The 13,140-nt window shown below is 35.1% G+C and overlaps 1 protein-coding gene across 1 annotated transcript in view; it reads right to left on the reverse strand.

Moving 5' to 3' along the window:
- The window catches only part of STIM2 (stromal interaction molecule 2), a 178,652-nt gene that overhangs the window by 16,423 nt on the left and 149,089 nt on the right, over positions 1 to 13,140 (reverse strand). Inside the window, exons 6-12 of the mRNA XM_011965342.1 lie at positions 11,631 to 11,746; positions 8,572 to 8,749; positions 7,856 to 8,033; positions 3,325 to 3,492; positions 3,018 to 3,041; positions 2,496 to 2,596; positions 2,022 to 2,260 (exon numbers count right to left, since the gene is read on the reverse strand). Coding sequence (XP_011820732.1) covers positions 2,022 to 2,260; positions 2,496 to 2,596; positions 3,018 to 3,041; positions 3,325 to 3,492; positions 7,856 to 8,033; positions 8,572 to 8,749; positions 11,631 to 11,746 — 1,004 coding nt within the window. The remainder of the gene's footprint in view (positions 1 to 2,021; positions 2,261 to 2,495; positions 2,597 to 3,017; positions 3,042 to 3,324; positions 3,493 to 7,855; positions 8,034 to 8,571; positions 8,750 to 11,630; positions 11,747 to 13,140) is intronic.

A 13,140-nucleotide genomic window follows, 5' to 3' on the forward strand; every position in this document is an offset into this window, starting at 1 on the left:
GGTAGGTGGGTATATTATTCTCAGTCACTTTAAGTGTGTGTGGACGACTTTATAAGAAAGTTTAAATAAACTGTTATCACATTCTCACCAAGGAAAGCACTTAGCAGATATTTAAAAAGTAATAGGAAAAGATATTTTAAAAAGTAATAGGAAAACAACAATCACCCATTCCCCTATCTACACAGAGTTAACCATTGATATTTCCATATAATTAAACATAGACAATATTATTCTATGTATATTGTTACAATCTTTTACTGTGTTCTTAACACACTACAGGCATGTTTCCTTGTCATCATTTCAAACTTGTAAAATTTACACAAATCCATGGTACAAAAAAAAAAAAAAAAAAAAATTTAACTGCTCAGGAGGGTATAGAAATGAAGAGCCTTCGTCCTTTCCTAGACTTCCATTGCCGAGAGTTTTCCATTTATCAGGTCCAGAAATTAGGCTTTTCTAACTAAGCAGAGTGGAGTACCTCTGTGGTGCCACTGGGTGGAGGCAGAGCTCTCAAATTGTAATCTTTGGCATGAGTTATTTTTCAGAGATAATAAATTTGATCACGCATTTCTTTTTGAGACTGAGTCTCGCTCTGTCGCACAGGGTAGAGTGCAGTGGCACAATCTTGGTTCACTGCAGCCTCTGCCTCCCGGGTTCAAGCGATTCTCCTGTGTCAGCCTCCTGACTAGCTGAGATTACAGGCACATGCCACCACGCCCAGCTAATTTTTGTATTTTTAGTAGAGACAGGGTTTTACCATGTTGGCCAAGCTGGTCTTGAACTCTTGACCCAGTGATCCGCACTCCTCAGCCTCCAAAAGTGCTGGGATTACAGGCATGAGCCCCCGCGCACGACCTGATCACAGCATTTCTAAAACATTAAATTTATAACCAACTCTCGTACTTTTTTCTTATTTAAAAGTTTAAATTTGCCTATATGACACAATCACTTACAACTAGAATAATTATTCACATTTAGTACAATTGTTCCTTTTAACAGACATATGGATATCCAATACCTCTGCCCCCACCCCAAAAAGTGTTTTTAAAAAGCAAAGAAAAAAACTAGTCAATCTAGAGAATGCACCTTCAGGCACAATTCAGATATTAAACATGGATTTTAAGGAGGAAATTCAACTTTTAAAAGCTACAGTTTTCAAACAAAAGCATATACTTATGAATCAGTGTTGCATTTGGCAAGCTTAAGGGCATATAATTCAAATAAACAAATACAAACTGACAATATTCAAACTGCAGAGCTGGCCCAGATCTAGACATAACTTTGCAACCATCACGACCTCGCAGTATGGAGCAAGCGAAATGAATGCAGTCACACACTTCTAGTTTTGCTGTATTTACAATCTGTCCACTCTTCTTGTCTCCTTTAAGAGTTGAGTGCCGCCTCACTCTCCTTGCATTAACTGTCTGCCATCAAACCAGAGAAGTAAAACCAGCAAAATAATACAAGTACATACCTAGAGTGAGTTAGTGGCAGAGCTAGGATTCAAATCCCTGTTTCCAAGATCTTCCCCTAATTTTTATTTCTACTATACATTAAGCGGCCATTTGAAAGGATATTTTCCCCAAAAGCTCAGCACTTCATTCCCATACTGATTTGGCATTTATCATGTGCTATCTTTACCGTCAATTATGTTTTTATGTGACTCCTCATTTCGATTTAATTACAAGCATCGTTTTAAAAAAAAAAGTCTTATATTCAACACTTAATATAATGTTATATGAAACAGTTGCTCAAATAAACATTTAATAATCAAATTTATAAAGCACTCAGATTAAAGTGTGTATAAATATATAATATAAATATACAAAAAGTATTTATATATGCGTTTCACATGGTTTTCTCAAATAGTAAATATTTAAATTACTAACAAAAAGAAAGAGAAAATGAAGGATAACCCAAATTTTTTCTCATAGATTTCAAAGTACATGATTCCTAAAAGGACACAGGGGAAAATTACTATAAAACCTATATCAACACTTTTTGTTGAACTCACCACTTACCAGGAAATTGTGACACTATTGGGGGTGTGTCTTCATCTAAGTCATCAACTCCTCCAGCAATTGGATAGGGTGGAATGGAGACTCTGGGCATCACCACCCAGCTGTGATCAGAATAAAGGGAAGAGGTCAGGCTGGGGAGTCCTGAGTTATGGGCTATCTGAAAGCCACAGATCTTCTCAATTTGTTGCCAGCGAAAAAGTCGTTCTCGTAAACAAGTTGTCAACTCAGAGAGAGCTTTCCTGGAAAAGCCAATAAAGAAATTACTGCATCAAAAGATCTTTAATATGGCACTGAAAGAAGGCAATACATGAACAGACCGTGGCAATTAACTAATTTCAAGAAGAAATAACTCACTTTTAAAACTAATGTAATTTATGTAATTATATAATTAAATGATAAATGTAAATTGTTTATAAATTACTCATTTCAACACCATAACAATAAAGCAAATAAAAACTAAAATAACATTCTTACTTTGCTTCCAGAATTTTGTGGTCTACCTCATCTAGGGAGGAGCTGTGTGCAACGTGCAGAGTCCCAAAGACTGTGCTTCTCTTCTTTTTAATTTTTTCTGCCTAGAAACCGAAAAGGAATAAAATAAGGCTAGGTTTGAAAAAAATACAAACATTTTTATATATATAAAATAATAAAGTTTATTTTGGTTTTTAATATATTATCAATCATAAAACCAGTAGAGAATTACTAGCCAAGATATCCCTGCATTCCAAAAAAGAAAACAGATGAGGGAGAAAATGTGCTTTCCTAAGCCAATCGATGTAATTCAAAACTTGATTCTGGAGAATTTTTCTCTTATTTCTATGGTTCAGGAAGACCCGAATCTTGTACTAAAAGTACAGAAAAACATTAACTATATCCTACTATAATGGTGCTAGTGAGTGAACTAAGCTTTTAAATTCTTTTGCAAGAATTCAGATTAACACTTATTCTCATTCCACACAATGTAAGTGTCAAAATTAATTTCCAGTAACTACTAACCTGAATCAGATATGAAGCAGCAACCTAAAGGAAAAAAGCTCTGTATAAAACTTTTATGATAATGATTAAAAAAAAAAAAAAAAAGAATGTTTAAATCACTAAGGTCACTTCGAAAAGTATCCAAATGCAGTAATTTTAATTTAAAGCTTATGATTACTAGAGTCTATTTACACAATAAGTTCCAGTTTGAAAAAGGAATCTGCAATAATAAAACTTTTATTCAGATCTGTGTATCCCAGTTGAGTAATCCCTCTAAGAATGCAGCCTAGGAAACAAATTTAGTAAACTTTGAAATACAAGAGAGTACCTCATCTTTAGCAATAGCTAGCTGCATTTCAGCGTTTTGTCTTTTAATATTGTAGTATTGCACTTCAACTTCATGTGTTAACTGAAGCCATTTCTGAAGTGCATCTGGAACAGACCAGCTGCTTCTCAGTTCAAATTCTTTTTCGGCCTTTTTCAGAGCCATGCGAACCTAGAAGAAGGAAAGGAAAGAGGCAGGAAAGGAGAGAGGGAAGAAGGAAGGATTAAAATATTTTTTAGTACCCAAACTAAAAGAAAAAGCTATTTTAATTACGCTCTTTGTAAACATCGTTTTAAACTGCAAAGTCTAAATACAATAGATTTCTAGCATTAAAATTAAGGCTGAGCTTCAAGTGCATCTTAAATCCACGAGGCAAAGTCGTGAAGTCAAGGAGAGTAGAGAGGTCTTATTTATATCTTAAGTTGCAATATTTAGTTTTGTATGTTATGAAAACCAGACTGAGGGGGAAATAATCAAGGCTATATACAAACTAAAACTGATCATATTTTTCCCATAATGCATATTTCATTTATGAAGTATTATATAAAGAAGTGTCCAAAATTGGGTGGGTACACGTTCTACTCCTCCTCCGAATGTTTCCAAAAGACCCTACTGTAGCTCCTTCACTATATACTGATTTTTTAAAAATTGTATTTTTCTGTAGTTTTTCATGACATCTTCTTTATGGCCAGTTATTTCTTATTGTTGCCAAGTATATCTACCTATTATTGTCTGTGTTACCACTTCTGCTACATAATTCCCTGCTTTGAATATACCAGAAAGTAGCTAAGTGAACATCTGCAGAGCATGTACAGATTGTGAGGAAACAGATTCTGAGTGAGAATCCACTTGATTTTTTCATGAGAAACTATGCATAGTCTTCAGTATAAGGATGTCATAGTATTTCTTCCACCTGCCATTTAATGGAGCCAGAAAATAAATAGAAAAAAACCAAAAATGCGTGGTGGTTAGTTGATAAGCGCTAAGAAAAAGTATCATAAGGAAAGCCTCACTAAGGAAAGACACAGAAGGAATAGATGATTCATTCTTGGAAAGATTTACTTTAAAACTAGCAAGAGTTTTCAAACTAAAGATGTGTAAAGATACAGGATGTAATTTATGAAATTGTGCACACTCACTCACACTCAAGACCTTGAGGCAAAGCGACGAGCGACTACAGAGCATCCTGCGTGTCGAGCACCACCCCACAGATTAATTTTCCCCAAAGCTAACTAAGGACACTGAAGAGCAAAGGAATGTTTGATCTGAACAAACCCAACTTATCTGAATAAACTTTATAGTGTGCCAGAATAAACCAGCAAGAGTACTATACACAAACTTCTGATAAAGAAAAGGAACAGCTGTCAGTTAGTGTGAAAATAAAGAATTGTGTAGAAAAATATCTTTTAAGATTCCAAAATTAAAAACAAAATTCATAATGCAACACTAGGTAACAATTCAAAAACACATTAAAGTAAGGGGAAGAGCATTAACTCACTGAAAACAAATCCCAGGCAACATATCTGCCTACATAACTAACTGCAATGGCTTGGGACAATACTGTGTTTAACAAGTCAGTTGGGTAAGCTGTGTGGCGTTCCTGCTAATCTCTCAGGAAGATAAAATTTAAGCTCACGTTCATGCAGACCTGCATAACACCACAAAATGTATGTACACAAGCCCTTTTTCTCAGAAGATTTTAAAGCTAAAATTTCTATACAATTTTCACTTCCAAGGAATTATACAGAGAATCTCAACAAAATTCATTCAAGTTATGCTCTTTAATCATAGATTTTTCTTAATATTTCCATAAATGTATTTCCCCTAAAAGAGCTCAAACACATTTAACATAAAAACTACTTATATATATTTTTAGCATAAATTGAAGACGAACAATGTTTAGATTGATTGCCAAATAATGACTCAAACTTGTGGAAAGTCTGACCTTCTGATAGTAGCAACTATTTAACTGTTTTCTCTGCTATTACTCATAAATGTTTCATTTAATCTAAATCCCAACCCTTAGTTTAAATCACATTGTTGTTTATAGGGGAATGAACACAGAAAAAAATTGAATAATAAACAGCTTTTGCAAACAATAAATAACTGTTTAAAATGTAACAATTATTTACATAATTTTTGTATCTTAGGAATAAAACAACAGTAAGTAAAAACATGATGTCACAAAAACAGCCTAAATATCTGAAAACTTGGTTTCTAGACCCAACTGTATTATTTATCATCTGTGTAACCTTAGTAAGTTCCTAAGGCTTATTGTCTCATGGAGAATAGGGGTATTTCACTTGCCCTGATTAAAGGCTTCCTGAGACTTTTTCTAAGAAACCAATTTGTGAAAACTATTTAAATCACACAAAATATAAAGTGGTACTTAGTCACCCAAAAGTCTCTGTTCTAGGAAAAATAACACTATATAAAAAACCTACCGGATTTTCCTGACTTCTAAATTTATGTTGATTATTCTCCAGACAAAATACAGTAATTCCCTGAACTATGTGGAATTGTGGGTTATGTCATATTATACATCATTTCTCAGTTAAACTTATTTCTACAAGCAAGGCTTTTAATAGCAGTATGAGAAGACACAGACTTTGGAATATGACACGCAAAATCTTGCCTTTACCAGTTAACAGCTGTGTAACCCAGGGCAAATAAGTTATCTAGCCTCTCTACACAGCTCATTTGTAAATGAAGATAATATCTATGCGCTGTGAGGATTAAAATTTATGAGCAAACCACTGGCAATGTTTGTGGCATACACTTCTGGTACAGAGTAAGCCCTCAGAAAATTGTGTTTCTTATTAATATAATCATGCCAGACAGTGTTCTTTTTAAAATACCAATTTCCTTCCTTTAAATCACCTTTTATTGACCCAGGATCTAATGAGATTACACTCATACCAATACATCATATTTTGGTAACTTCAGGGTCTATTGAGATGTGCACGGTCTCTCTCCCAAAGCTTTAAGTTAGAATGTCCATAATTCTTGGGCCCTTTTTTTATATTGTCTCTTCTCCCTCACTGTGAGACAATCACCTGTGAAGTACTACCATCAGTTTATATCTCTGTAGAAGAATTCCAAACTACTGTTTTCTGATTCGCTCTTTCTTATGTACAAAGTTTAGAAAGACAGAAATATACCAGAACAAACTGCGAGTTGGGCGTCTTGGTGGAAAAAGGCAGGAGGGTAAAGGGCATAGTACCCAATTCTCGGATACAGTATGATTTCGACTAGGTTTTTTTTTGCCAACTCCCTGATTCTTTGCTACATTCTGTGCTGCTATGATTTGTTAGGTGAATGGGACATGACTGTAAAATACATCTAAGAGTTCTTAGAGGGAAGAGCTCCAAAACACAGACATCTAGGGGTGTCAGAGAAGGAGTGGTTAACAGTTACAAAAAAGATGGCTGCGTTCAGTCAGACATATTCTCATAAAATGGCGATCTTGAAGGAAACAGTAATGCACAGTGCATATTTTCTCCTGAGTTGACCTTAAGTCATTCATCACTTAATTTGCATTTCTTTCTTAGCACTCTATTAAGAAGGCAGCAACAGTGCATAAAATGAAGTGGAGGCAGAATACCTAAGTTCTTGCCCCTGCTTTATAACTGAGTCACCTCTAATTTTGAGCAAGTTTTATAATCCTCATTTTGTTCTTCAGTTTCATTATCAGTAACAAAATCATCAAAGTCAGAAGGAGGAGATGGGACCACAGAAGTAGAGGCTGGAATGACATACTTTGAAGACAGAGGAAGGGGCCATGAGCTGAGAAACGTGGGTGGGCTTTACCAATGGAGGAGGCAAGGAAGCACACATCCTCCCCTACAGTCTGCAGAGGGAACACAGTCCTGCAGGCTCGCCTCAGCTCACTCTGACCTCCAGAACTTTACGATGATGAATTTATGTTTATTTAAACCACTAAGTTTGTGGCTTTTTTTTTTTTTTTAAACAGCAGGAACAGGAAACTAATGCATCTGCCTATAATTAAATTCTCCCAGCACCTCACCCTCTCCAAAGGACTCTGTGCAATGCCTAAATGCCTATATTCTATCTTAAGTAACTGAACAGGAGAAGCAGGTATTGGAAAGGAGCTTCAGAATTTTTAGCAGATTATGTTCTAAAACTATTTAACAGGATTCAAATGGATGTTTAATAGAGATCCTTTACCTTTGCAGAGAAGTTCAAACCTAGATATACTTTATCTTACTACATTACAGTCAGAAACTTAAACATATTACAGATGTTAAACACCTTAAATTTACTCAAGACAATGAACATGGCAAGAGATAAGATTTCATGAATGAGTGAACATGATGGCAACTTTATCTTTCAGTTACTGTGTTATTTTGCTATATGAACTTTGATCAATGCTAACAACATAAATGATTCTTTTATCAACTGAGGAACAGTAGACAATGGAACTAAATGTAGGAAACTGAAGAAAAACAGGACCTGCCTCCTCAGAGTGGCAATGTTAACATCTTCACAAGTGACTTTTTTTTAATGTAAATACCTGTTCCAATTCCTGTTCTGCATACTGACGTCTACTCAATTCACATTCAGCTCCCTCCCTTAGCTCTCTCAGCCGACAAGCCTCCTCCTTTGCGTAATTGATTTCATCCATCATTTTGCGCTCTAAATTTTGCTTTTCTACAGCAACATTTCTGTTTTCTTCCTGTGCCTTTTCAAGCCTTATAGAACAATAAAAATAAAAATTCCTCACAAAAATTTCCAAAGTTTTATTTTTTACAAAATAATAAATACTGTGTCAAGCAATTAAATACATATTTCAATCAGAAATCATAGCATTTTTCATTAGCCCTAAGTTTGGCTAATAAAAATATCAGGCAACTTACTATACAGCTATTTTGGTTATCCTGGGCTCAAAAGACAGGGAAAACAGGGATATACTCTTCCGCAAAAAGTTTTTTAAAAATTCATAATTATTTAAATCAAGTTAAAAATAAAACTTAGCTACACATCTAATCCCACTATATTTGACTTACCTCCACTGTTCTTCTAGTCATTTATTCTCAAGTACACACATTTATAATAAATCTGTAATTATAAAAATATACTTTTCTAAAAAAATGTGAAATCAAATATGCATATATTCCTGATGTGTATAATAACCTAAATATAAGTGTTTAAGCACATGCCCATATTACTTTTTTTACAAATTGTATTTGCCTACATACATAACATGAGTTATGATTTTTCTGAACTTACCTCTCTTGTAAGTCCATTAGACTTTGCTCTGCAGTTTGTAGGCTCTCTAAATCTTTCATCATTTTTGCAACATGTTCTTTTGATGTCTTATTCTGCGTATAAGCAAACCAGCACCCTCCAACACCAATTACTATAGAAACTGTGAGGATAAAATCTTTCATCCAGTTATGAGGTGGGCCTATTAAGAGAATTACAGACGGTTAAATTAATCTTTGAATAGGACAGGACCTCAATACAAAAAGACATTTTTTAAGTAGTTATCTAAAATAAAACCAAAAAGTGGAGATCTCTTTCCTATGCACAAGCTCTAGCCTTTTAAAAATTCTTTCTTCAAATAATGACTGTGCTTCTTATAACTCTTTGATATACTAGACTTATAGAAGGGTAGAGGTAAACTCATAAGGACACACCATGCCCCTGCTGGTGGTAGACGGAGTGGCCAAAGTCATGGGGACCCTTGAAAAAGCAATCGCACCTCCAATCATATGCTGCCAGAATGGTCCTCTGTGGGGTGAAGGGAGCCATCAAAAGTATCACCACCATCATCCCAACTCCCTTCCTTCAGTGAAGCCAGACAGCCGTCACGTTTTTGACACACTTACAAACCTGATCACTCACCAAAACGTATTTTCCCCAAGGAGGTAGCCATATAACTAATTAGGTTAGGTTAATCAGTGGTTCTCAAGGCTGGTGGTAATTCCTCACCCACCCCTAGCAGACACTGGACAATTTTGGGTTGTCTCAACTTTGAGGAGTGGTTACTGGCATCTCTGGTGGGCAGATGCCAGAAGTACTGCCGAACATCCTACAGTGCACAAGACAACCTCCTCCCTGTGTCCCCCCTGCTGATAACAAAGATTTATCCAGGAACTATCCAGCCCAAAGAGTGGCTAGTGGTAAGGCTGATAAAAGCCTGGGTTAAATAGTAATAACAATTACTCAATTTTAGGTGTCTATATGCCAGAGATACAGGGGTTACTGGCATGATGCTAACCCCCAGCCGTATGTCTAAAACAACAAGGGAGGAGCCAGGGCCTACTGCCTTCGGTGATACAAAACACAGAAATCACTATTCAAATTTCCTAATTCAGCCCAGTCAGTACACACTAATTTTCACGGGGCTCTCTGGAACAGAGACACAATGATAGCTAATATATTATCATAATGCTCCAAAGAGATACAGCTCACAGTGAAAAACTGCCTAAATGGCCAGGCCTCCAGCAGAAACATATTTTGAAGTGTGGTGACATAAAGAATTCTACAGAAATCCCAAGTTCCTAGGCTGACAAGTCTGGGGTTTGGCTATGTTTGTGTAGTATGATATGTAGCATGCTCTACATCGGAGACTCAGTTCTCCATATTGCCAGAGTGCACACCCTCACCCTTCCACCTGTAGTGGAAGAAAGGTACTGCTGAAAGCTACAATCTCAAAAGCATTTTTTATTTCTGCTTCACACTGAGATGTTCAACTCAGGTTCTCCTTCAACTATGAGCTCTATTCTCTGACCATAAATAACAATAAATAGATAAATAAGGTCCCACACTCAATAATAAGCACTAGACTAGAAAAGATTTAAAAAAAAAAAAAAAAACTCCTTTAAAATGTATCTCTGTTCATTTCACAATGTTGGTTTTTAAAATAAATCTAACATAAGTGTTCTCACTATGGGGCACATTCACTCAAATAATCATTCTAAGACAAACATTTAAAATCATTAACTTTTTAAAATGGTTTACTTAAATATTTGTTTACAATCTTTTTTGCCACTAGTTTGATTTCTTTTCAAATGACTTGGTAATATAATTTTTGGAGCTTAGAAAGGTGTTAGTTCCAAGATTAATAAAATATGAATATTCCTGATCAAGTTGTAAATAGAAACAAATTCTATACTTTAATTCCTATTTTTACCAACCACTCACATGAGAAAAATTGGACAGAATCCCACAGAAGACAATCCCCCAATGGATTCAGTCTGGAAGTGAGGACAAGGAAAAGGTTGGAAAGGGCATCATCTCTATGGAACGCTCGGCATTTCAGTAGTGTTCTGTTTCCTAGGGTTTGTAATTTCCACCAACAGTGCATTTCCACCAACTCTCATAAGGGGAGTTCCAGCTGTTTCACCAGCTGCTCTTTTAGTCCAAGCCAAAAAAGAACCACCAGTAAAGTCATGAAATCTATTCAACCAATTCTAGTTACCCTTTTTTAGAAGGGCCATTCCCAAGATGGTATCATAGAAACCTGAAAATCTAACTCCAAGAATTCAGGGAGAATAAACATTAGTTTCCTACTTTATAACTTGTGGAAGCCATTTTTCTTGTATTAATTTTGTTATTCTTTTTTGACTTAAAAAAATAATTCCTTTAAAAGGTGTACTTTTCAAACACTTTCTCCCAAAGCTTTCTGAAACATTTGAAATTAAATAAAACAAACATATTAAACTTCTCTTCTGGGGAAAAAAATATTCCTGTCAAAGTAAATAAATACAAGGTTTATTTTCTTTACAGATATTGCATAACACTTTCTCAAATGTTTCTCTTCAAAACAATCAAATAACATTGCCTACTTCCTGCTCCTGCCAGTATAGTTCGTTAATTTATAAAGCTTCAAGTGAGTCTTTGCTTTCCATCTATATCTAAAAAACCCTTTTCTTAGTACTTAGTGAAACTGTTAGGCTCTATTGCTTCATGCCATCAAGATGGTTAGATTGTGTTATTTTTTAAGAGATTCCTCAGTGAATATCCAATTACAGTAACAGCAACATTAAAACTGCTCCAAAGATCCAAAGTTTTAAACCTCAAAATTCTAAATTAACTGCTAAATATAGTTTTTTTATATACAACTTCTTACATTAGTAACCAGCTTTGAAAATTTCACACTCATGTTTCAGTGACAGAAAATCCCATCCTATAAATCTTTTAAGAAAGTATTATACTTCTTTCACAGCTAATAGATGATTCTTCTTAGAGGCCTACTATCTTATTTTTTTCTTTCCTTAAATAACACAGAGATGATCAGGATATTATTTTACATCATCCTCTGAGTGAGAGAGAATACTAACGTGTTAGAGGTCCAAACAAAACCACATCCAATGCCTTGAGCTGAAGTTTTTGTCTGTGACTCCGGTCACTGATTTTCAACTGGGAGATCATAAATGAAGGTTCGTGCACTGCTATCCTGTTTATTTGAAAAACATATATATATATATTAAATGAAAATATTTCTAGTACATAAATTTAAATATTTGAGCAACACATTTAATACTTTACATATTACTGATGATGACTGCTGGAGCTCATCCCTGTGCGATTTAATAATTTGTTACACGTTTCAAAAACCTCTTCAGAGCAAACTTAGCTACAGAAAGACTCCTGTATGTTAATCATTTAGTAGCTACACTGAAAAAGTTTTTATTTTCTAAGGTTACTTTCTGTTATGACTTACTATGATTTAGAAATTTATAAAGTTGAAAAAAAAAATTTTTTTTTTTGAAAGAGTCTCACTCTGTCACCTAGGATGGACTGCAGTGGTTTGATCTTGGCTCTCTGCAACCTCTGCCTCCCGGGTTCAAGCGGTTCTCCTGCCTCAGCCTCCCAAGGAGTTGGGACTACAGGCACCCGCCACCACGCCTGGGTAATTTTTTGTATTTTTAGTAGAGATGGGGTTTCACCATGTTGGCCAGAATGGTCTCGATCTCCTGACCTCGCGTTCCACCCGCCTCGGCCTCCCAAAGTGCTGAGACTACAGGCGTGAGCCACCGCGCCCAGTCTAAAGTTGAAAATATTTTATAATCATTAATTACTTCTGTCATTTATTGTCCTTTCACAAAGGATAATAAAACCGTAAATAATTTAACATCTACAGCACACTTTAAAAAACAGTTTTCAATTTAGAGCATATTGATTCTTTTTTAAAGTATCAAAAAATCTGTATCTTTAACATTCTAATGTTTAAACTGTTTAAAAATTGAACAAAGTACATTGAAGTCACAAGTGGGAAATAAAAAGCCTTCACGGATTGAGGCAGGTGGGTAAAGGAATTTATATAATAAGAAGTACTAAACCATTTTATTAGCTATGAAGAAAGCATGTAGGGGGCACAGGTAAAATAAGGAAATAAAATCACTTTATTATGGACTATAAATACAAGCAGCCCAGTACTCAACTAAGATTTCTTAACAACCAAGTATGATGCTAGTAAAGATTTCATTACAGAAAGTCTAATAATAATAACAATGACAATAAATACAGACATATAATATATGCTGGGTCCTGTACCAATGGCTTCATAGTCAAGAAAACCTTATAACAGCACTTCCATTTTATAGCTGAAGATACTTGTGAGAGATTAACTTGCCTAAGGTTACATAATTAGTAATAGGTAAGGCAAGGATTCAAACCCAAATACGTATGATTCCAAAGACTACTCTGAAACACTACGTTTTGTAGAGAAAGGTATCAGTACTCTCTAAGTATGGAGAAATTACAGGAACTCCTATGAGGCTTCTATAAAACCTTAAAGAGCAAAGAACTCTAACATTCCCTCTCTAAAATGCCTTCCTTTATCTTCAC

This window comes from Mandrillus leucophaeus, unplaced genomic scaffold (assembly GCF_000951045.1).
Source record: "Mandrillus leucophaeus isolate KB7577 unplaced genomic scaffold, Mleu.le_1.0 Scaffold720, whole genome shotgun sequence".
NCBI lineage: Eukaryota > Metazoa > Chordata > Mammalia > Primates > Cercopithecidae > Mandrillus > Mandrillus leucophaeus.